General features: G+C 36.4%; 1 protein-coding gene across 1 annotated transcript in view; it reads left to right on the top strand.

Annotated features, from left to right (window-relative positions):
• The window catches only part of ABCB7 (ATP binding cassette subfamily B member 7), a 126,478-nt gene that overhangs the window by 74,889 nt on the left and 25,419 nt on the right, over positions 1 to 26,170 (top strand). The window contains exons 5-12 of the mRNA XM_061179235.1: positions 10,372 to 10,504; positions 11,386 to 11,654; positions 12,209 to 12,297; positions 12,390 to 12,477; positions 13,323 to 13,497; positions 14,408 to 14,565; positions 15,127 to 15,290; positions 15,449 to 15,578. Of these exons, the coding sequence (XP_061035218.1) occupies positions 10,372 to 10,504; positions 11,386 to 11,654; positions 12,209 to 12,297; positions 12,390 to 12,477; positions 13,323 to 13,497; positions 14,408 to 14,565; positions 15,127 to 15,290; positions 15,449 to 15,578 (1,206 nt within the window). The remainder of the gene's footprint in view (positions 1 to 10,371; positions 10,505 to 11,385; positions 11,655 to 12,208; positions 12,298 to 12,389; positions 12,478 to 13,322; positions 13,498 to 14,407; positions 14,566 to 15,126; positions 15,291 to 15,448; positions 15,579 to 26,170) is intronic.

Raw genomic sequence — 26,170 nt, 5'->3', positions numbered from 1 at the left:
TCTCTCTCTCTCTCTCTCAGCACCATTTTTTGAAAACACTACCTTTTCCCCACTGGGCTGCCTTTGCTCCTTTGTCAAAGATCAGTTAACTATATTTGTGTGTATTTGTCTATTTCTGGACTCTCTGTTCTATTCCATGGATCTATTTGTCCATTCTTTTCCCAATACTACAGTGTTTTGTTTTTTTTTTAATAAATTTATTTATTTTATTTATTTATTTTTGGCTGTGTTGGGTCTTTGTTTCTGTGTGAGGGCTTTCTCTAGTTGCGGCGAGTGGGGGCCACTCTTCATCGCGGTGCGCGGGCCTCTCACTGTCGTGGCCTCTCTTGTTGCGGAGCACAGGCTCCAGACGCGCAGGCTCAGTAGTTGTGGCTCACGGGCCCAGTTGCCCTGCGGCATGTGGGATCTTCCCAGACCAGGGCTCGAACCTGTGTCCCCTGCATTGGCAGGCAGATTCTCAACCACTGCGCCACCAGGGAAGCCCACTACAGTGTTTTGATTACTGTAACTTTATGGTAAGTCTTGATGTCAAATAGTATCAGCCCGTCAACATTGTTTTTGTCTTCAATATTGTGTTGGATATTCTGGGTCTTTTGTTTTTCTATATAAAATTTAGAATCACTTTGCCCCTATCTACCAAATTACTAGCTAGGATTTTGATTGGGACTGAATTGAATATATAGATCAAGTTTGACATCTTGACAATATTGAGTCATCCTATCCATGAACATGGATTATCTCTCTGTTCATTTAGTTCTTTAATTTCTTTTATCAAAGTTTTATAGTTTTCCTCATGTAGATCTTGTACATGTTTTGTTAGATGTATACATAATTTTTTTGGTACTAATTTCAATGGTGTTATATGTTTAATTTCAAATTGCATATTGTTCATTGGAGGTATATAGGAAAGTGATTGACTTTTGTATATTAGCTATGTACCTTGCAACCATGTAACATGCAACGTTGCTAGAGTTGCTTATTTAGTTTCAGGAGGTTTTTTATTATTGATTCTTTTGGATTTTCTACATGGATAATCATATCATCTGCAAAGATGGTTTTATTTCTTCCTTCCCAACATGTATACCTTTTATTTCCTTTTCTTGTCTTATTGCATTAGCTAAGGACTTCCAGTACCATGTTGAACAGGAGCAGTAAGATAGGACGTCCTTGCCTTGTTCCCAGTCTTAGGGGTAAAAGCATCTAATTTCTCATCATTAAGTATGTTGTTAGCTATAGGTTTTCTTGTAGATGTTTTAATCAAGTTGAGGGAGTTCCCCTCTATTCCTAGTTTGCTTAGAGTTTTTTTTATCATGAATAGGTGTTGGATTTTTCAAGTGCTTTTTTTGCATCTATTGATAAAATATGCTATTTTTTCTTTAGCCTGTTGATGTGATCAATTACATTAATTGGGTTTTCAATGTTGGACCAGCCATGCATACCTGGAATAAATCCCACTTGGTCATATTGTATAATTATTTTTATACATTATTGGATTTGATTTGCTAATATTTTGGTGAGAATTTTTGGTCTATGTTCATGAGAGATAGTGGTCTATAGTTTTCCTTTCTTGTGGTGTCTTTGTCTGGTTTTGGTACTAAGGTAGTGCTGGGCTCATAGAATGAGTTAGGAAATGTTCCTTCTATCTGTTTTCTGTAAGAGATGGTCTTTACCAATTGTATAAGTACTTTATCCAGTTTTCTATTCTCCTTGTTTTTCCTTGCTAATCAGATCTCCCTTTAGTGCTCTTGTTCTTTCTTTCTCTCCTTCTGATCTTTTAGGGACCAGAGAGGTAATTAAACAAAGAAACAAAATTCCCTTTTGCCTCTTCACATATATTGGACCCTTCTGAGCAGCACTAGTTACAGAGCCCTTAATTATCAGAGGCTGCTGTAAAAGAGATTAATTATTGAGAAATTTAGATATTAAAAGTTCTGAAAGAATTGGGTTCCTCAGATGAGATAGACAATACTTTTATGACCAGGAAGGGAAAAGTCATTTTAAAATCTGGAATTTGAGACCCTCAGCAAACTGACCATGTTTTGGCATCATATAGATACAGCATACTTTTGACTGTTCTTTATGGTGATTTTACTTTTTCCTTAACTCTGTTCTTCAATCAGTGTCCCAAATTGTACATTTGCATGTTAAAATTAAATGTATTCAGTTCCCTAATGATATACCAGTTTCTGTGAAAATTAAAGAGTTTAGCAGATTATTTATATATGTGATTTAAACTTTTTCATCTGTGAAAGAAAAAGGTTTTGTGAGAATAAGTCCCTTTATTTCTTTTGTACTTAAATTAATGGGTACATTGCAGTTATAGATGAAACATACCGTTTGTCACATGGTTATAATCTAGTAAAAATAACCAGTTTCTCAATTTAGAAAGGAAAGGGGGTATGAAACTTCATATTGAGTCACCTTTTACTGAAATACACTATCATCTAGCTTTATTTTTAGACATTTCCAGCCACTAGGGGAGGTAGATGGGATGTGACCTGTGATACTGGCTTTATTTTTAATATACATGCAATAAAATGTACTTTTTTGATATACAGTTCTATAATTTTTAACATATGTGTATATTTGTAAAATTACTGTCACAGTCAGGATGGCACAGAAAAGTGCTATTGCCCCAAAAATCTCCTTTGTGTAACCCATTTGTAGATATACCCTCTCCAGGCCCCTAACTGCTAGGTATCATTCATTTGTCCTCTATCACTATAGCTTTGTCATTTTGAGAATACCATATAAATGGAGTCATATAATATATAAACTTTTGAGCTGGCTTCTCTAATTCAACATAATGCCTTTGTCATTCATCCAAGTCATTGACTCTATCAGTAGTTATTCTTTTTTATTAATGAGCAGTATTCCATAGTATGGATGTACTAGAGTTTGTTTATCCATTTACCCACTTATGGACATTTGGTTTCTTTCCACCCTTTGGCAGTTATAACTAGAGTTGCTATAAACACACGAGTATAGGTTTTTGTGTGAATCTGAGTTTTCATTTCTCTAGGATAAATACCTAGGAGTGGAATTGCTGGGTCACGGTAAGTGTATTTTTAACTCTATAAGAAACTGCCAAATTATTTTCCAAAGTGGCTGTTTTTGTCTGCCACCACCAATATATGAGAGTTTCAGTTGCTTCATTTCTTTTACTACACTTGGTATCATCAGGCATATAGTGGTATCTTGTGGTTTTAATATACTTTGCATGTGCTTTGTTGCCATCCATACATCCACTTTGGTGAAGTTTCTGTTCAAGTGTTTTGTCCATTTTTTATTTGGGCTGTTGTTTCTACTGTTGAGTTTAGTGAGTTATTTATATATTCTCTATGAGACCTTTCTCAGATATATAATTTGCAAATATTTTCTCCCAGTCTGTAGCTTGTTTTTCTTTCTCTAATTTTTTTTTGGGGGGTGGGGGTGCTGCGTCGGGTCTTAGTGGCAGCACGCAGGCTCTTCGTTGCAGCACGTGGGCTTCTTTCTAGTTGTGGCACACGGGCTCCAGAACACGTGGGCTCTGTAGTTTGTGGCACGCAGGCTCAGTAGTTGTGGCACGCGAGCTCAATAGTTGTGGCGTGTGGGCTTAGTTGCTCTGCGACATGTGGGATATTAGTTCCCTGACCAAGGATCGAACCTGCTTCCCCTGAATTGGAAGGCGGATTCTTAACCACTGGACCACCAGGGAAGTCCTTGTAGCTTGTTTTTTAATTCCCTTAATAGTGTCTTATATAGAATAAAAGTTTTAAATTTTGATATGTTTCAGTTTATCATTTTTTTTCTTTATGGATTATGCTTTATTATGTCTAAGAACTATTTGCCTAACTCAAGGTCATCAAGATTTTCTCCTATGTTTTCTTCTAAAAGTTATATTTTTACCTTTTACATTTAGATCCATGCTCCATTTTGCAATAATTCTTGTATCCAGTTTAAATGAAAGTTCATTGTTTTGTCCAGTTGTTCCTACATGAAGGCTCTCCTCTCCTCATTGAATTTTCTTTGTTTCCTATTGCTGCTATAACAACTTATAAATTTAATAGCTTAGACAACACAAATTTATTATCTTATATTTCTGAAGGTCAGACGTCCAAAATTAGGTTTCATTGGATCAAAATAAAGACATTTAGCAGGACTGTGCTGCCTCCAGAGGCTCTTGGGAGGGGATCAATTTCCTTGCCTTTTCCAGCTTTTTCTAGAAGTCACCTGCATTTTTGACTCAAGGCCCCTTCCTCCATCTTAAAGCCAGCAGCATGTTCAATCTTCTTGATTTTGACTCTTGGCTTCTGTAGTCATATCTTTTTTCTTTACTTTGACCCTCCTACTTCCCTCTTATAAGGACTCTTTTGATTATATTCAGCCCACCCAGATAATCCAGGATACTCTCCCCAGCTCACATTCTTCAGTTTAATCACATCTGCAGAGTCCATTTTGCCATGTAAGGTATCATCTTCACAGGTTCTGGATATTAGTACATGGAGATGTTTAGGGAGGCATGATTCTCAGATAGATAGATAGATAGTGGAATGTCATCCTTTTCTGGACTCTGCTCTGTTTCATTGATCTATGTGTCTCTCCATTCATCGCCACCACACTGTCTTCATTATTGTAGCTTTATAGTAAGTCTTAAAGACAGGTAGTATGATTCTTCCAATTTTTTTTTTCCAAAATTGTTTTGGCTATTCTAGTTTCTTTGCTTTTCCATAGAGTTTTAGAATAATCTTGTCTGTAGCTACAAAGAAGCCAGATGGGATTTTTAAATGGATTTTTAAATGGATTTTTATTAAATCTCTAGACCAATTTGGGGAGAATTGGTGTCCCTATTATGTTGATTCTTGTAGTTGATGAACACAGTATATCTCTCCATTTATTTAGATCTTCTATGATTTATTTCATATGCATTTGTAGCTTTCAGCATTCAGACACTGTACATCTTTGATTAGATCAGTGGTTCCCAATCAGGGGTGATTTTGCCCTTAAGGGGACATTTGGCAGTAACTAGAGGCATTTTTATTGGTCACAATTGTGTGGGGCTGGGGAGTGCTACTAGCTTGTGGTCAGTAGAGGTTAAGGACACTACTAAACATCCTAAAGTACACAGAACAGCCCCTTCCATAAGAAAGAATTATCTAAACCAAAATGTCAGTAGTGCTGAAGGTTGAGAAACCCTGGGTTAGATTTAACTTAAGGATTTATTTTTGTGGGGAGGGGTGTTGTAAATTTTTTAAAATTTTGGTTTCCAGTTGTTCATTGCTTGTATATTGATACATTAATAATTGTTCATTTGTATTGCTCATTATAATATATTGATAATTGTATTGATAATTATTGATATATTTGGAGTTTGGTATACCATTTTATTATCTCCTAGTTGCCTCTTTATTTTGTTGCATTGTTTCACTTTTCCTGCTATCTTTTGCAGTATTTGAACAGGTTTTACTATCCCATTTTAATTTATCGTGCCTTTTGATCGATCTCTTTGTATAATTTTTTAGTAGTTGCTCTAGGAATTACAATATTCATACTTAACTTATCACAGTCTACTTAGAATCGATACTTTATCACTTCAAGTAGAATGTAAAAACCTTCCTACCCTTTAAGTCCCTTTACCTTCCCTCTTTATGTTTACAAGTCATCTTACGTATTACATCTACATACATTGAAAACCCCATCAGTCAGTGTTTTAAATTTTGCTTTTAACCATCAAACATATTTTAATGAACTTAAGAGAAGAATATGCTACTATATTTGCATAGATATTTACTATTTCTGTTGCTTTTCCTTTATTGCTAATGTTCCAGGATTCATTCTGCTTCTATTTCCCAAGTGTATGAAGAATTTCCTTTAGCAGTTCTTTTAGAGCAGGTCTGCTGGTGATTAATTCTTATTAGTTTTCTTTAATCTGAGAATGTCTTGATATTCCTTTCATTTCTGAAGGCTAATTTTGCTGGTTATAGGATTCTAGGTTAACAGTTCTTTTCTTTTACCACTTGAAAAATGTTGTGCCACTTCCTGCTAGCTTCCCTGGAGATCTACTGTCTTCAAATTGTTTTTCCCTTATACTTAATGTATTATTTGTATCTAGCTCTTTTCAGATTTTTTTCTTTGTCTTTAGCTTTCAGAAATTTAATCATGATGTGTCTTGGTGTGGATTCCTTTGAGTTTATCTCTATTTGGGGTTGCTCAGCTTCTTGAATTCTTGGGTTTGTCTTTGCCAAAGTAGAGGATTTTTTTATTTCTTTGAATACTTTTTCCAGTTTCACACTTCTATTCTTCTGGTACTCTGAAGAGGAATACTGGATCTTTTGTTATGGTCCCATAGGTTCCTGAGTCTTGTTTACTGTTTTTTTTTTTAAGTCTGTTTTCTCTCTCTGTTGTTCATATTGAGTACTTTCTATTGTTCTATCTTCAAGTTTACTGATTCTTTCCTTTGTCCTCCCCATTCTGCCATGGATCCCATCCATTCAAGTTTTTTTTTTAACTTCAGCTATATTTTTCAGTTTCAGATTTTTCATTTGTTTCTTCTTTTATGTCCTCTATTTATTTGCTGAGACATTCTATTTTTGTTGATTTAAGCATGTTCATAAATGCTCCTTGAAGCACTTTTATGATAGCTACTCTGAAATTCTTGTCAGATAGTTCTAACATTTGTGTCTATTTATTGTATTTTCTTATTCAAGTTGATATCTTAGTCATTCTTGGGATGATGAGTGATTTTTGATTGAAACCTGGACATTTGGGGTATTATGTTATGAGACTCTGGATCTTATTTAAATCTTCTGTTTAGCAGGCCTCTTGTGGCACTGCTCCAGTGGGGATGCCTCATTACTGCAAGTGCGGGTGAAAGTCCAGGTTCTTACCTTGGCCTCCATTTATTCCTAGGGAAAGGGACTCCTTACAACTGCTAGGTAGGAGTTCAGGTACCTCAGGAAGATGAAAGACAAACGATGGACTAGGAGAAAATATTTGCAAATCATATAACCAACAAAGGCCTATATCTAGAATATCTATAAAGAATTCCTAAAACTCAACAACAAAAAACCAATCCAAATGTAAAATGTACAAAAGACACAAACAGATATTTCATCAGCGAGGATATATGGATGGCAAATAAGCACATGAAAAGATGTTCAACATCATTGCTGTTATGGAAACACAAATTAAAACCACAATGAAATATCACTATATACCTATTAAAATAGTTTCAAAATTTTAAAAAATAGTGATGATACCAAATGTTGGTGAGGATGCAGAGGAACTGGATCACTCATACTTTACTGGTGGGACTATAAAGTGGTACAGCCACTCTGAAAGAGTATGGCAGTTTATTAAAAAGTTCAGTGTAGACTTACCATATGACTTAGCAATTACACTCTTGGGCATTTATCCCAGAGAAATGAAAACTTATGACCACCTGTATGAAAATGTTCATAAAATCTTCATTTATAATAGCCCCAAACTAGAAACAACCAAAATATCCTTCAGGGATGAGTGGTTGAATAAATTCTGTTACATCTATGGAATACTACTCAGCAATAAAAAGAGATGAGCTATTGATATATGCATCATCCTTGATGAAGGAATATAAAGAGGTAGCACAGGGAAGTTCTTTTGTGGTGAGGGGATAGTTCTGTATCTTGATTGTGGTGATGGTTACATGGATCTGAACATGGGATAAAATTGCATGGAACCACAGAGATGACACATAAAACCACATACATACACTAATACACATTTAAAAATGATGAAAACTGCATGAGTTCTGTAGCCTAGTTAACAGTAATGTGCCAATGTACCTTTTTAGTTTTGATATGGAACTACAGCTATATAAGATGTCATCATTAGGAGATGCTGGGTTAAGAGTTATGAGTCTGTATACTACTTCTGCAACTTCCTGTCAGCTTATAATTATTTCAAAATAAAAAGTTTTTAAAAATTCACAGTTGTCTGAGGTGATTTAAGTCTAGTTCTGCTGAAAGCAGAATATTAGGGAAAACCACTATTTGCCACCCCCCATCCCCAAAATATCACAAGGTCAATGGAACCCACATGTATATACTAATAAAAACATCTACATATAATCCTTTCCAGTTCTTTGGTGTTTTTCCTTTTCTTTTAAAAATTACTTTTATGGGAAAACTGACAGTAATCAACAATTATCATTACAGGTAGTGCTGTGTTCTTAGCGCTATGCTAACTGCTCTTTTCCTGCCAGTGAAAACACAGGCAGATGACATTCACATTCTTTACATACTTATAAGGATGCTCCCAAATTTGACCAAACGCAAACACATTTTCAAAAAAAATAAAATTGCACAATTTTCCTGGTGATACATGATTTTCAGTCAGACTCACTCTGTGGCAAAGATATAATGGGCTGTGTGTTGTGAGAATTGCGTGCTAGCTATAACTATCTCTTTTTCTCCCACTCAAGAAAGTGTATTGGAATGCAAGTGAGGGGATTTGGCCTTAAATGGAAAACTTGGAATCTCTTCAAATTTATTTAAATTACTTATGCCATACTTTTCAACTGTAACTGGTTTAAGCATTGCATTTGAGAGTATCCATTTTAGGCTGCAAAAGTAATAAAATAATGTTGTCCCTGCCTTATTAAACTGCTGATATGGCTATGGTATACAGGAAAAAATTCTGAATTTCAGGACAGACCTGGATTTTAATCCTAGCTCTGCTGCTTACTGAACAAGTCATTAAACCTCACAGAACCTGAGTTTTCTCAATTATAGGGATAATACCCATTTCATAGACTTATTTCGTTCAGCTTTTACCTTTGTGAAAGGTACCTAGCACCATATCTGACTCATATAGCTGTTGTTCACAAAATGTTTGTTTGCTGCAAAAAGTTTCTACTGAGTTATCCATACACATGCACCTGAAGACAAAGTGAATGATAAATATATAATAAAAATTATAAATACTGTGGTTTAAACTATAAAAACGAGGGTTGGAAAATGGAAAGTGCCAAAAGTGCTGCAGGTTTTAGAGAAGGCATCATGATGGGAATGAGATTCAGAGTGGGTTTTGAAGAACAGAGAAGTGGAGGGGTAAATTGGGCAGGGAGACCATTTCAAGTAGAAGCAGAAGCCTGAGGATATATGATTATATGGGAATCAAAATTGAGAAATTTATACTACTTGAAACCTGCTATTCTATTAGATTATATTTGGGAACTTATAAATCTTAAAGTTTTAAGCAATTTTTTCCATAGTGTTACATTTTAAAAGTATTCCAACATTTGCTGTCTATTTTAATGATATTGAATATTAGAGTACCTGCTTGGTTGCTAAGACACTTGTATACCTTACTTTGAAATCTTGATTGGTAAGGTTTACATAGCTCCTGTCAGTTGTAGCTAAACTTAGGCTTGTTGATGATAAATTCTTTCTGTTTAATAAAGATGAATGATATAATAATGGAACATTAACGAGAGCTGGGATTTCAGTATTTTTGTTAAGTCTTATAGAATTGTTTTCACATGTTATTAATGTATATGAATTTAATTTCTTCAAAGAAAGCTTTGCCAGTCTTACCAACTTCCTATTCCTAAATGATGGTTGGTGTTTTTAATAGTATAACTTTGTAGAAAATGTGAAATGTGAGTGATTGACTAACTTGTCTTGAATATATGAAAGCATTATACCCTTTATTTATTTATTTATTTATTTATTTCAGTGTATTCTCATGGAGAAATAGGTTGGTTTTTGAAAGCTTAGTTTGGTATTCGTTGGGTTTTCTTTTTTTTGGGGGGGGGTTTCCTTTTATATGGTGTTGGAGCAAAGGGATTTTTTTCTGGGGCAAATAGATCTATCAATGTTGGGTTTTTTTCCCCCTGAGTGGTGAATCAGCTACAGATACTTGTAATTTATCTGCTTTTGAGATCCTTTTTTGCTGTATAATTTCAGTTTTACCATTATTTTGGTGAATAAATAATTTTACATATATTTATTGAATACCTGCTATATACAAAGCATTGTACTTATATACAGAAATAACTACAGTATAAGGCAGTTTGCTGTAAGTGTCATGAGCTCTGTAGGATTTTAGATAATGAAGAAAGCATTTTTGAGTGGATGATCAGGGGTGATTTCACGGAGGCAGGAGCATTTGACTAATGCACATAGCTTGTAAATGAATATTAACATGGCAGTCAGTGTGAGGTAGGAATCCTGAAATGACAGCTCTCCCACTGCCAAAGATTTTATCTTTATAAACTGGGAAAATCATTGCAATACTAGTAAATGGTTAATATCTAAACATTCCCATAAATACTAATTTAAGGTAAATATTTGTACTTTTATAAATACATAATTTGCATATGATTGATAATTGCTGCTTTTATGTTTTTAGGCTATGAATATCGTGGTTCCCTTCATGTTTAAATATGCTGTAGACAGCCTCAACCAGATGTCGGGAAACATGCTGAACCTGAGTGATGCACCAAATACAGTTGTAACCATGGCAACAGCAGTTCTCATTGGCTGTATGTTTGGTTCTTTAATCTGTCTACAGGTGTTGACTTTCTTCAAGAGGGTTTCATCATATTTGAGCATATGACCTTTTCACCACAAACACAACTTAGCATTTTGGATGTTTGTTTTATATGAGATTTTTTTTTTTGATATGTGGTTTTTAAAAAATTCTTTGTATGATATACTTTCCAAAAATTCTGTAATAAAAGTCCCATTTTCTAAGTTCTAGAAAACAATAACATGAAGTAAGACATTAAATTCATAACAACCACTTCTAATAGTTAGGCTCCTTATAAGATATTTTTTTAGTAAGACTAGTTATTTTCTTGCTGTTGTTGTTAGCCATTGAATAGGAAATGGCTACATAATGATATGCCTGTATTAATGTGTTTTTAAATTATATTCAATAGCCATGACACAAATCTACAATTTGTAAAGAATAGAATATGATGCTTTGTGTCCCCATGCAGTAGAAAGGATACTTTATGAGACTCAGACCTGAGTTGGGGCATGCTTAGTCAAAGCACTTGGATTTTTCAGGATCTCAATTTTATCATTTGTTATTTGGGGGAATTGAATTAGATCACAAAACCTCAACAGATACTGTACATTTATCCACAATAAGGCCTTATGGGCTGCTGTTTAGTAAAAGTATTTACTTGGAAAAATCTTTCAACATTTGGGATCTTATGGGGGAAAATAACAATGAAAGGTTTTCATGGTGGTGGAAAGATTGATACTCAGTAGGCTAGATGTTTTCTAGGTTTCTTTTAGTGTAAGTATTCTGTGATATATTCATTCATTGTACAAACATTTTCTGAGCCCTTGACGTTTTTATACTCCAATGATTCTAATGTTTTTACACCCCACTTTTTCTTGATTGTATTGCTAGATGGTTTATCAAGAGCCGGAGCTGCCTTTTTTAATGAAGTTCGAAATGCAGTATTTGGCAAGGTAGCCCAAAATTCAATCCGAAGAATAGCCAAAAACGTCTTTCTCCATCTTCACAACCTGGATTTGGCTTTCCACCTGAACAGACAGACAGGAGCTTTATCAAAGGCTATTGACAGAGGAACAAGGGGTATCAGTTTTGTCCTGAGTGCTTTAGTATTTAATCTTCTTCCCATCATGTTTGAGGTGACCCTTGTCAGTGGTGTTTTGGTAAGTAAAACATTTTTCATGACGAGCTTTTATCTTACATTCTTGTTAGTAGCTATTTAGTACTTGAAGCTTTTGTACTATTGCATGCTTATGATTTGAAAGCAAAATCCCATGGTGCCAGAAGGGTTATACAGTTTGTTTAATTATTTTGCCACAAGCTTCAAGGAACTGTGTCCAAAGTCTTTATCATGTTGTTATTGTAAAGAGCTGTTCAGTTCTACACATAGGTCAGTCATTTAGCTAGTGGTTGCAGTTTTTTTGTTAACAGACATTATGGTATGTATATGACTTTGGACTGGTATGGTCAGATTATCTAGGTTTCTTTCTATTCACCATTTGTAGCATTTTAGGCAATTTCATATTTTATAATTAAAAGTATGCATATAACTTAAAGTTGATTTTCTAAGGTATTTGTTTTCTCACTCAGTTTTTCATATATACAACTTTATACCAACATATTTTTTAATTAAAATCTTTGAGATTTGCTAATGTATATTATAAACTATTTGGCAAGAGCAATGACTGTTTCTCATTTCTTCTTTTGCCTTCTCCAGTATTATAGATGTGGTGCCCAGTTTGCACTGGTGACCCTTGGGACACTTGGTGCATACACAGCATTCACAGTTGCTGTCACACGGTGGAGGTAAGGTGTTCCCCAGAGGTCAGTCAAGGTTCAGAAATTAGTTATGCTTCTGTGGCAAACATTCCATGCCTGTGCAAATCTTTGTCTTACAGAACTAGATTTAGAATAGAGATGAACAAAGCGGATAATGATGCAGGTAACGCTGCCATAGACTCACTGCTGAATTATGAAACTGTGAAGGTAATATGTTTAATTTTACTTTCCTCTTCCTTTCACACCACACTAAAGTTTGTTCTGCCATTTAATTGAATAGGTGCTGTAAGTTAGAGCTGCAGATTAGTATAGGATCTCTAGGTCTGATGAAATAATAGTACTTTATTGTTTTTCTTTTGTTTAGAAATTGCCCTTTCTACCTCATTTTTTGTGTGGCACCATCAGAATTTTACCTTCTGAATTAATTTATAAGTAGTGACAGTATGGTTAGCATCTTGATTCAGAATACACACTAAGTTCTTGACTCTCTATCCCTCATAGTGCCTAGCATAGTGCTTTTCACTAATTCTTTCATTTATCTGTTCATTTTTCCATTTAACAAATATTACTGAATGCCTCTTGTGTGCAAAGCACTATGCTAAGTCCTGTAATGGGGGAGGGTGGTAAAAACAATGATTGCTGTTTGATCCTTGCCTTCCCAGAATTTGCTATGCACTGGGAGAGTTAAAGTAAGGTGTGCAAGTGGCTACATGAGAAAGGCGTAATGTGGTGGGGGCAATGAGAATTGTCAATTCAGAGTCTCAGAGGATCAAGGCAAGGCTTTGGGAAGGAAGTGCCATTGACAGCTTTTTTAGATCTGGGTTTAAATTAACTAGGCATTCAGTAAATGTTTGGGGGATGAATTTTATGGACTTTTCAAATACTGTCCATTGTGGAAAACTGCAGGAGTGCCATAGTCCAATATATGGAAAGTCAGTTTTTAAAATGGTGTATGCAGTACAAAATCGTATCCATGAAAAGGATACTAATCACTTAAGAGATTAAATTCCAATTATAGTTGTATGTAGTTACTATTTTTATGTATTTTGTAGTATTTTAATAATGAAAATTATGAAGCACAAAGATATGATGGATTTTTGAAGACATATGAGACTGCTTCATTGAAAAGTACCTCTACTCTGGCTATGCTGAACTTTGGTCAAAGTGCTATTTTCAGTGTTGGTTTAACAGCCATAATGGTGCTCGCCAGTCAGGGAATTGTGACAGGTAATGGATATGTGGTTTTCACGTTAGTCTATGTTTTACTTAACCTTTATAAAGATTAATGAAAGAAATGTGTATATTAGTCTTAATTATAAAGCATATTCAATAAGGTGCTATAACATCCTTGGAGTACTTTCGTTTTTGTATCAGAATATGTTTTCTTGATTACATGATGGTGTTTTTTTTACTTCCCTTTGTTTAACACTACAAGTTTAGCACTGGTTCTCTCATTGATTGGGATTACTGTTTGTGGGGCTACAACCTGATTCTTTTTGGAGTAACTTTCTTTTTAGCATCTGATATTTCTAATTTCTCTTGTAGACCTGGAAAGAAATGTAATTAATTTAGTATTTAGTGTAAAGCACTAAAATGCAAGCAGTCATGTAAAAATTACTAGTGACCTTTTAATTTTTCTATTAGTTGTTCATTTGCAAAGCATTTCAAAAGTAAATAATATCTGTGCCTCTTTTCTGTAACCTGCTTGCTTAGTTAGGATTCATTCATTCACTGAGACCTTAATACATGGTTTATCATTCCCAATCATGATATCCATTTGCTCCAATTTTTTAATTTATACTTTAAAAAACTTCTGTTTTACATTACAAGGAACTTTCTTAGGAAGAAAGGAGAGATTTTCAGCCTTCCATTTCTTTCCTCACTTAAACCATTCTCTTTTTCTTATATGTTATGTGTAGTGTATGGGTGGGCTTTTGCCATTCCAGTTAGCATATATCTAGTTCCCTATTTTCCTAAATCATGGATTAAAATGCTTTGGAATTTGAGTAGGCCTAAGAATTGCTGATTATGTACATTTTGAACTGTATTCCACAGTAGTAAACTGTAAACTTCTCTATCTTAAACTGGAAAGTTCATGACATCTAAAATTTTTTTTTTCTACCAACTGCATATTAAGGTACCCTTACTGTTGGAGATTTAGTAATGGTGAATGGACTGCTTTTTCAGCTTTCATTGCCCCTTAACTTTCTGGGAACTGTATACAGAGAAACTAGACAAGCACTTATAGATATGAACACCTTGTTTACGCTACTCAAGGTAGACACCCGAATTAAAGTAAGTAATCTATTTAGTACCTTTTTAAAAGCATATAAGCATCATCTCATTAATGGTATTATTCCGGGGGAATATTTTTACATTACCATATTAGCAAACTAATTTCTCTTTTGCAGGAATTGGGACTATCATGTGTATTAAAAGGCTGTTACAGCTTTTACTTCTTTGTTTAGAAACCTTACAGTATTAGCAAAGAATATTATACCTAGAAGCTAAATTTTGTTAACTTCAGTATTTGTACTTGCACCTGATTTACTTTTGCTAATAATGATATAAAATGTGATTGCCTCTCCTCACATTCTCAACCTCCTTTCTCCCCTGCCCACCATCCCTCTTTACCCCAAAAACAAATTGATCAGAAATCAAAGCATTCAGGATTTTTACCCTTAACAGTGAGGAGTGAAAAAACATTTTTAAAAGCATGCTTAGAAGTGGTCTAACTCCACTTATAAACCTCCTCCTTTCCCTTTATTTTCCTTTTTTCTCTCTGTGAATTAAAAAATTGCATAGCTGTACTCTAGGAGGTGTGTAAAGTGGCTTTTCTTTTCTCTTCCCTGCTAGGACAAAGCGATGGCATCTCCCCTTCAGATCACACCACAGACAGCTACGGTGGCCTTTGATAATGTGCATTTTGAATACATTGAGGGGCAGAAAGTCCTTAGTGGAATATCTTTTGAAGTTCCTGCAGGAAAGAAAGTGGCCATTGTAGGAGGTAGTGGGTCAGGGTGGGTAATTTAGTTCTTTATAAAATTCTGCATTGTTGATTGCTGACTCCCATTGTAATATTTTTTATTTGTCATAATAAAATGATTACTGTGGTTTAAAATAGGGGTTCCCTAATGCCAGTTGGAGCTACATAACCTTTCCTTGTCTCCTATTTCAGGAAAAGCACAATAGTGAGGCTGTTGTTTCGCTTCTATGAGCCTCAAAAGGGTAACATTTACCTTGCTGGTCAAAATATACAAGATGTGAGCCTGGAAAGCCTTCGGAGGGCAGTGGGAGTGGTACCTCAGGTATTTAAAAAAAGAAAAAAACTTATTTGGGGGAAGATATATTGGGTTGGTGGATCTTCTACTAGAATCATTTGAATCCAGAAAGTCAGTATATGCTAATTAAGTTGGAAGTGTTAGGCCCTACAGGCCATATTCCGTTACCAAAAAGACAAAAATACATGAATTCAAAAATCTTCATGATGGGAAGATTTTTTTAAGCCTTAGGAAGATAGCATAATATAGAGGAAAGAGCCCAGACTGGAGTCAAATAGAACAGGATTCTAAGTGCAGCTCTAACCCATATACGTTGTATGGCCTTGGGCCTCAGTTTCCTCATCTGTAAAATAAGGATACCATTTTCTTATAGGACAGAATTATTATGAAGTAGAGATAATATGTGTAAAGTACCAAGTACAATGTCCATCACATAATTGTTCAGTAAATGAAAACCATTATTTTAATTTTGAGCAGTTTTTGGCAGAGTAAATTTATAAAAATTACAAAGCAGTCTGGCTGCCAACTTCAAGTTGGTATGCCTTGTTCCCGCAGTACCAAGCACAGTGCCCGACCCATAGTGAGCATTTAACAAGTATTTGCTGAGTGACTTTAGGGGGAAACATAAGTTCAGAGTAAGATCTGAGAAGATAAGAAGGAGGTAGCCTTACAGGATGTGAGTTTTTCTTATACTGAAAGCCAATAGACAGACCTGGGAATTAGTTGCAGCCTAGAATCAGAACCAACTCCCTGGGAGAACTGTAAGAAAGGGATCAGACAGTTCCTTTTATGTAGCTTGTAAAAGGTCATCAAGTGATCTAACACATGCCACTCTGCCCTGTCCTCTCTTTCACTGAGAATCCCAAATTTAGCGTGCATGAGTCACTTAGGGAGATTATCGAAATTCCAACTCTCTTTCACACACCTTGGTTCTGGTTTAGGAGGGCAGTGGGGGCCCCAGAAACCTGCATTTTTGAATATGCCTCCTAGATGATTTAGGTGATTCGTAGACTATATGTTGAAAAACACTGACCTAAACCATATATCAAGTGAACTGAATTCTGGGCTGTGCCTGCTTAGGGCTCAGTGTCCTCATCCATTCTCTTGGGCTGTATAATAATTACCCTCATTGTTTTGAAGAATAAAATGTTTTATTCACTAAGGAAAAATATACATGGTCAATAAATGAAAGAAAAGATACTCATCCTCATTAGAAGTCTTAATAATTAAATCAACAATGGGATACCATTTATCACCTATTAAACTGCTGAAGATTTTAAAACTCATAGTATTTAGTTTGGGCAAGGCTGTGTGAAATGGCTAATCTGTTTTGCTGGAGGAAGCATACAACTTTCCTGATGAACAAATTGGCAGTATGTAGCAAGAGTCTGAAAAATATTTATACCCTTTATTACAGTAATTCTGCCTCTAGGAAGTTTTAGTAAGGAAATAAACAGGGAAGTGAACAGATTTTTCTATGCTAAATGGTTCATTATAGTGTTATTTATACCAGCAGAAGTTGGAAACACTATAAAGTCCAGTATTAAGTAGATGGTTAAATTATCATCATAGGATCAAATGTCATACAGTCATTTCTAAATATCATGTTTGTAAAGAGTATTGAGTGTCATGGATAAATGCTCAGATACAAAGTTTGTTGAAAAAGAAGTTCCAAACAAAATGTAATATCTCAGTTTTATAGTATTAAATGAATACATTGTAACAGAAAAAATATTGGAGAAAATACACCAACATGTTAATAGTAGTTATTGCTGGATGGTGGGATTATGGATTATTTACTTAATTTTTGTTTTACCTTATATTTTTTATTTCCCTTTTTTTTTAATACCCGTATTGGAGTATAATTGCTTTACAATGGTGTGTTAGTTTCTGCTGTATCAAAAAGTGAATCAGCTACACATATACATATATCACCATATTTCCTTCCTCTTGCGTCTCTCTCGCACCCTCCCTATCCCACCCATCTAGGTGGTCACAAAGCACCGAGCTGATCTCCCTGTGCTATGCGGCTGCTGCCCACTAGCTATCTATTTTACATTTGGTAGTGTATATATGTCCATGCCACTCTCTCACTTCGTCCCAGCTTACCCTTCCCCCTCCCTGTGTCCTCAAGTCCATTCTCTATGTCTGCGTCTTTATTCCTGTCCTGCACCTAGGTTCTTCACAACCATTTTTTTCTTTTAGATTCCATATATATGTGTTAGCATACGGTATTCGGTTTTCTCTTTCTGACTTACTTCACTCTGTATGACACACTCTAGGTCCATCCACCTCACTACAAATAACTCAATTTCGTTTCCTTTTATGGCTGAGTAATATTCCATTGTATATATGTGCCACATCTTCTTTATCCATTCATCTGTCGATGGACACTTACGTTGCTTCCATCTCCAGGCTATTGTAAATAGAGCTGCAATGAATACTGTGTTCCATGACTCTTTTTGAATTATGGTTTTCTCAGGGTATATGCCCAGTAGTGGGATTGCTGGGTCGTATGGTAGTTCTACTTTTAGTTTCTTAAGGAACCTCCATACTGTTCTCCATAGTGGATGTATCAATTTACATTCCCACCAACAGTGCAAGAAGGTTCCCTTTTCTCCACACCCTCTCCAGCATTAATTGTTTGTAGATTTTTTGATGATGGCCAGTCTGACTGGTGTGAGGTGATACCTCATTGTAGTTTTGATTTGCATTTCTCTATTGATTAGTGATATTGAGCATCCTTTCATGTGTTTGTTAGCAATCTGTATATCTTCTTTGGAGAAATGTCTATTTAGGTCTTCTGCCCCTTTTTGGGTTGGGTTGTTTATTTTTTTTGATATTGAGCTGCATGAGCTGCTTGTATATTCTGGAGATTAATCCTTTGTCCCTTGATTCATTTGCTAATATTTCTCCCATTCTGAGGGTTTTCTTTTCATCTTGTTTATGGTTTCCTTTACTGTGCAAAAACTTTTAAGTTTCATTAGGTCCCATTTGTTTATTTTTGTTTTTAATTCCCTTTCTCTAGGAGGGGGGTCAAAAAGGATCATGCTGTGATTTATGTCAAGAGTGTTCTGCCTATGTTTTCCTCTAAGAGTTTTATAGTATCTGGTCTTACATTTAGGTCTTTCTCCATTTTGAGTTTATCTTTGTGTGCGGTGTTAGGGAGTGTTCTAATTTCATTCTTTTACATGTGGCTGTCCACTTTTCACAGCTACACGTATTGACGAGGCTGTCTTTTCTACATTGTATATTCTTGCCTCCTTTATCAAAGATAAGGTGACCATATGTGTGTGGGTTTATCTCTGGGCTTTCTATCCTGTTCCATTGATCTATATTTCTGGTTTTGTGCCAGTACCATTCTGTCTTGATTATTGTAGCTTTGTAGTATAGTCTGAAGCCAGGGAGCCTGTTTCCTCCAGCTCCGTTTTTCTTTCTCAAGATTGCTTTGGCTATTCGGGGTCTTTTGTGTTTCCATGCAAGTTGTGAAATTTATTGATCTAGTTCTGTGAAAAATGCCATGGGTAGTTTGATACAGATTGCACTGAATCTGTAGAATGCTTTTGGTAGTATAGTCATTTTCACAATATTGATTCTTCCAATCCAAGAACGTGGTATATCTCTCCATCTGTTTGTATCATCTTTAATTTCTTTCATCAGTGTCTTACAGTTTTCTGCATACAGATCTTTTGTCTCCTTAGTTAGGGTTATTCCTAGGAATTTTATTCTTTTTGTTGCATTGGTAAATGGGAGTGCTTCCTTAATTTCTCTTTCAGATTTTTCATCATTAGTATATAGGAATACAAGAGATTTCTGTACATTAATTTTGTATCCTGCTACTTTACCGAATTCGTTGATTAGCTCTAGTAGTTTTCTGCTAGCATCTTTAGGATTCTCTATGTATAGTATCGTATCATCTGCAAGCAGTGACAGTTTTACTTCCTCTTTTCCGATTTGGAATCCTTGTATTTATTTTTCTTGTCTGATTGCTGTGGCTAAGACTTCCAAACCTATGTTGAATAATAGTGGTGAGAGTGGGCAACCTTGTCTTGCTCCTGATCTTAGTGGAAATGGTTTCAGTTTTTCACCATTGAGGACGATACTGGCTGTAGGTTTGTCATATTTGGCCTTTATTATGTTTAGGTACGTTCCTTCTCTGCCTACTTTCTGGAGGGTTTTTATCATAAATGGGTATTGAATTTTGTCAAAAGCTTTTTCTGCATCTATTGAGGTGATCATATGGTTTTTCTCCTTCAGTTTGTTAATATGGTATATCACGTTGATTAATATGCGTATATTGAAGAATCCTTGCATTCCTGGGATAAATCCCACTTGATCATGGTGTATGATCCTTTCAGTGTGCTGTTGGATTCTGTTTGCTAGTATTTTGTTGAGGATTTTTGCATCTATGTTCATCAGTGATATTGGTCTGTAGTTTTCCTTTTTCGTGACATCTTTGTCTGGTTTTGGTATCAGGGTGCTCGCGGCCTCGTAGAATGAGTTTGGGAGTGTTCCTCCCACTGCTGTATTTCGGAAGACTCTGAGAAGGATATGTGTTAGCTCTTCTCTAAATGTTTGGTAGAATTCACCTGTGAAGCCATCTGGTCCTGGGCTTTTGTTTGTTGGAAGATTTTAAATCACAGTTTCAACTTCAGTGCTTGTGATTGGTCTGTGTATATTTTCTATTCCTTCCTGGTTCAGTATCAGAAGGCTGTGCTTTTCTAGGAATTTGTCCATTTCTTCCAGGTTGTCCATTTTATTGGCATATGGTTGCTTGTATTAGTCTCTCATGATCCTTTGTATTTCTGCAGTGTCAGTGGTTACTTCTCCTTTTTCATTTCTAATTCTACTGATTTGAGTCTTCTCCCTTTTTTTCTTCATAAGTCTGACTAATGGTTTATCAATTTTGTTTATCTTCTGAAAGAACCAGCTTTTACTTTTATTTATCTTTGTTATCGTTTCCTTCATTTCTTTTTCATTTATTTCTGATCTGATCTTTATGATTTCTTTCCTTCTGCTGACTTTGGGGTTTATTTGTTCTTCTTTCTCTAATTGCTTTAGGTGTAAGGTTAGGTTGTTTATTTGAGATGTTTCTTGAGGTAGGATTGTGTTGCTATAAACTTCCCTCTTAGAACTGCTTTTGCTGCATCCCATAGGTTTTGGGTCGCAATGTTTCATTGCCATTTGTTTCTAGGTATCTTTTGATTTCCTGTTTGACTTCTTCAGTGATCTCTTGGTTATTTAGTAGTATATTGTTTAGGCTCCATGTGTTTGTATTTTTTACAGATTTTTCCTGTAGTTGATATCTAGTTCCATAGCGTTCTGGTCGGAAAAGATACTTGATACCTTTTCAGTTGTCTTTCATTTACCAAGGCTTGATTTGTGACCCAAGATATGATCTATCCTGGAGAATGTTCCATGAGCACTTGAGAAGAAAGTGTATTCTGTTGTTCTTGAATGGAATATCCTATAAATATCAATTAAGTCCATTTGTTTAATGTATCATTTAAACTTGTGTTTCCTTATTTTGGTTGACTTCCATTAGTGGAAGTGTGGTGTTGAAGTCCACTACTATTATTGTGTTACTATGGATTTCCCCTTTTATGGCTGTTAGCATTTGCCTTATGTATTGAGGTGCTCCTATGTTGGGTGCATATATATTTACAATTCTTATATCGTCTTCTTGGATTGATCCCTTGATCATTATGTAGTGTCCTTCTTTGCCTCTTGTAATAGTGTTTATTTTAAAGTTTATTTTGAGAAGACCTTCAGGATGGTGAAAGAGTAAGACGTGGACATCACCTTACTCCCCACAGATACATCAGAAATACAGCTACATGTGGAACAACTACTACAGAACACCTACTGAATGCTGGCAGAAGATCTCAGACCTCCCAAAAGGCAAGAAACTCCCCAAGCACCTGAGTAGGGCAAAAGGAAAAAGAAAAAACAGAGACAAAAGAATAGGGACGGGACCTGCACCAGTGGGAGGGAGTTGTGAAGGAGGAAAAGTTTCCACACACTAGAAAGCCCCTTCACTGGCGGAAACGGGGGTAGGCTGGGGGTAGCTTCGGAGCCACGGAGGCGAGCACAGCAACAGGGGTGCAGAGGGCAAAGCAGAGAGATTCCCGCATGGAGGCTCGGTGCTGACCAGCCCTCAACAGCCCGAGAGGTTTGTCTGCTCACCCACCGGGGCTGGTGAGGGCTGATATCTGAGGCTTGGGCTTCGGAGGTCAGATCTCAGGGAGAGGACTGGGGTTGGCTGCGTGAACACAGTCTGAAGGAGACTAGTTCGCCACAGCTAGCTTGGAGGGAGTCGGGCAATAGTCTGGAACTGCCGAAGAGGCAACAGACTTTTTCGTGACTCTTTGTTTTGCGGTGCGTGAGGAGAGGGGGTTAAGAGCACCGCCTAAACGAGCTCCAGAGATAGGCGCGAGCTGCGGCTCTCAGCATGCACCCGAGACGGGGATGGGATGCTAAGGCTGCTGCTGCAGTCACCAAGTAATCTGTGTGCATGCACAGGTCGCTATCCACACCTCCCTTCCCGGGAGCCTGTGCAGCCCGCCACTGCCAGGGTCCTGTGATCCAGGGACAACTTCCCCGGGAGAACACACAGCATGCCTCAGCCTGTTGCAACGTCATGCTGGCCTCTGCCGCCTCAGGCTCGCCCAGCCTTCCGTACCCCTCTCTCCCCTCAGCCTGAGTGAGCCAGAGCCCCATAATCAGCTGCTACTTAGACCCCGTCTTGTCTGAGCGAAGAACAGATGCCCTCAGGCGACCTACACGTAAAGGCAGGGGCAAATCCAAAGCTGAACCCCAGTAGCTGTGCGAACAAAGAAGAGAAAGGGGAATTTCTCCCAGCAGCCTCAGGAGCAGTGGATTAAATCTCCACAGTCAACTTGATGTACCCTGCATCTGTGGAATACCTGAATAGACAACGAATCATCCTAAATTGAGGTGGTGGACATTGCAAGCAACGATATATGTATTTTTTCCCTTTTTCTCTTTTTGTGAGTGTGTATGTGTATGCTTCTGTCTGTAATTTTGTCTGTATAACTTTGCTTTTACCATTTGTCCTAGGGTTCTGTCTGCCCGTTTTCTTTTTTTTCAAGTACAGTTTTTAATTTTTTCTTATCATTGGTGGATTTGTTTTTTGTTTTGGTTGCTATCTTGTGTCTTTGTTTCCTTTTATAATTACCTTTTAATTTTTTAATTTTTAATAATTATTTTTTATTTTAATAACTTTATTTTATTTTATTATTTTTTTCTTTCTTTCATTTTTTCTCCCTTTTATTCTGAAACTTGCGGATGACAGGATCTTGGTGCTCCAGCCAGGTGTCAGGCCTGTGCCTCTGAGGTGGGAGAGCCGAGTTCAGGACATTGGTCCACCAGAGACCTCCCAGCTCCACATAATATCAAACAGCGAAAGCTCTCCCAGAGATCTCCATCTCAACGCCAAGACCCACCTCCACTCAATGACCAGCAAGCTACATACTGGATACACTATGCCAAACAACTAGCAAGACAGGAACACAAGCCCACCCATTAGCAGAGGTGCTGCCTTAAAACATAATAAGATCACAGACACCCCAAAACACACCACCAGATGCAGACCTCCACACGAGAAAGACAAGATCCAGCTTCATCCATCAGAACACAGGCACTAGTCCCCTCCACCAGGAAGCGTACACAACCCACTGAACCAACCTTAGCCACTAGGGGCAGATACCAAAAACAATGGGCACTACAGACTTGTAGCCTGCAAAAAGGAGACCCCAAATACAGTAAGTTAAGCAAAATGAGAAGACAAACAAACTCACAGCAGATGAAGGAGTGAGGTAAAAACACACCAGACCAAACAAATGAAGAGGAAATAGGCAGTCTACCTGGAAAAGAATTCAGAGTAATGATAGTAAAGATCCAAAATCTTGGAAATACAATGGAGAAAATACAAGAACGTTTAACAAGGACCTAGAAGAACTGAAGAGCAAACAACAATGATGAACAACACAATAAATAAAATAAAAAATTCTCTAGAAGGAATCAATAGCAGGATAACTGAGGCAGAAGAAAGGATAAGTGACCTGGAAGATAAAATAGTGGAACTAACTACCGCAGAGCAGAATAAAGATAAAAGAATGAAAAGAATTGAGGACAGTCTCAGAGACCTCTTGGACAACATTAAACGCACCAACATTCGAATTATAGGGGTCCTAGAAGAAGAAGAGAAAAAGAAAGGGACTGAGAAAATATTTGAAGAGATTATAGTTGAAAACTATCCTAATATGGGAAAGGAAATAGTTAATCAAGTCCAGGAAGCACAGAGACTCCCATACAGGATAAATCCAAGGAGAAACACACCAAGACATATATTAATCAAACTAGCAAAAATTAAATACAAAGAAAAAATATTAAAAGCAGCAAGGGAAAAGCAATATATAACATACAAGGGTATCCCCATAAGGTTAACAGCTGATATTTCAGCAAAAAGTCTGCAAGCCAGAAGGGAGTGGCGGGACATATTTAAAGTGATGAAAGGGAAAAACCTACACCCAAGATTACTCTATCCAGCAAGGATCTCATTCAGATTCGACGGAGAAATTAAAACCTTTACAAACAAGCAAAAGCTAAGAGAATTCAGCACCACCAAACCAGCTTTACAACAAATGCTAAAGGAACTTCTCTAGGCAGGAAACACAAGAGAAGGAAAAGATCTACAACAACAAACCCAAAACAATTAAGAAAATGGTAATAGGAACATACATATCGATAATTACCTTAAATGTAAATGGATTAAATCCTCCAACAAAAAGACATAGACTGGCTGAATGGATACAAAAACAAGACCTGTACATATGCTGTCTGCAAGAGGCCCAATTCAGACATAGGGACACGTAACAGACTGAAAGTGAGGATATGGAAAAAGATACTCCATGCAAATGGAAATCAAAAGAAAGCTGGAGTAGCAATTCTCATATCAGACAAAAGAGGCTTTAAAATAAAGACTATTACAAGAGACAAAGAAGAACACTACATAATGATCAAGGGATCAATCCAAGAAGAAGATATAACAATTGTAAATCTTTATGCACCCAACATAGGAGCACCTCAATACATAAGGGAAGAGCTAACAGCCATAAAAGGGGAAATCAACAGTAACACAATCATAGTAGGGGACTTTAACACCCTACTGTCACCAATGGAGAGATCATCCAAAATGAAAATATATAAGGAAACACAAGCTTTAAGTGACACATTAAACAAAATCGACCTAATATTTATAGGATATTCCATCCAAAAACAACAGAATATACTTTCTTCTCAAGTGCTCATGGAACATTCTCCAGGATAGATCATATACTGGGTCACAAATCAAGCCTTGGTAAACTTCAGATATTTGAAATCGTATCAAGTGTCTTTTCCAACCACAATTCTATGAGACTAGGTATCAGTTACGGGAAATAATCTATAAAACATACAAACACATGGAGGCTAAGCAATACACCACTTAATAACCAAGAGATCACTGAAGAAATCAAAGAGGAAATCAAAAAATACCTAGAATCAAATGACAATGAAAACAGAGTGACCCAAAACCTGTGGGATACAGTAAAAGCAGTTCTAAGGAGAAGTTTATAGCAATGCAAGCCTACCTTAAGAAACAAGAAACATCTCAAATAAACAACCTAACCTTACACCTAAAGCAATTAGAGAAAGAAAAACAAAAAAACCCCAAAGTTAGCAGAAGGAAGGAAATCATAAAGATCAGATCAGAAATAAATGAAAAAGAAATAAAACAGTATCAAAGATCAATAAGGCTAAAAGCTGGTTCTTTGGGAAGATAAACAAATTGATAAACCATTAAACAGACTCATCAAGAAAAAAGGGGGAAGACTCAAATCAATAGAATTAGAAATGAAAAAGAAGTAACCACTGACACTGCAGAAACACAAAGGATCATGAGAGATTACTACAAGCCACTATATGCCAATAAAATGGACAACTTGGAAGAAATGGACAAATTTTTAGAAAAGCACAACCTTCCGATACTGAACCAGGAAGGAATAGAAAATATTCACAGACCAATCACAAGCACTGAAATTGAAACTGTGATTTAAAATCTTCCAACAAGCAAAAGTCCAGGACCGGATGGCTTCACAGGCGAATTCTATCAAATATTTAGAGAAGAGCTAACAGCTATCCTTCTCTAACTGTTCCAAAGTATAGCAGAGGGAGGAACACTCCGAAACTCATTCTACGAGACCATCATCACCCTGATACCAAAACCAAAGATGTCACAAAGAAAGAAAGCTACAGGCCAATATCACTGATGAACATAGATGCAAAAATCCTGAACAAAATACTAGCAAGCAGAATCCAACAGTACATTAAAAGGATCATACACCATGATCAAGTGGGATTTATCTCAGGAATGCAAGGATTCTTCAATATACGCAAATCAATCAGTGTGACACATCATATTAACAAATTGAAGAATAAAAACCATATGATCATGTCAATAGATGCAGAAAATACTTTCGACAAAATTCAGCACCCATTTATGATAAAAACCCTCTAGAAAGTAGGCATAGAGGGAACTTTTCTCAACCTAATAAAGG

Source organism: Eubalaena glacialis, chromosome X, assembly GCF_028564815.1.
Source record: "Eubalaena glacialis isolate mEubGla1 chromosome X, mEubGla1.1.hap2.+ XY, whole genome shotgun sequence".
Classification (NCBI taxonomy): domain Eukaryota; kingdom Metazoa; phylum Chordata; class Mammalia; order Artiodactyla; family Balaenidae; genus Eubalaena; species Eubalaena glacialis.
The sequence above is the reverse complement of the archived record's forward strand: the minus strand, read 5'-3'. Positions and strand labels throughout refer to the sequence as shown.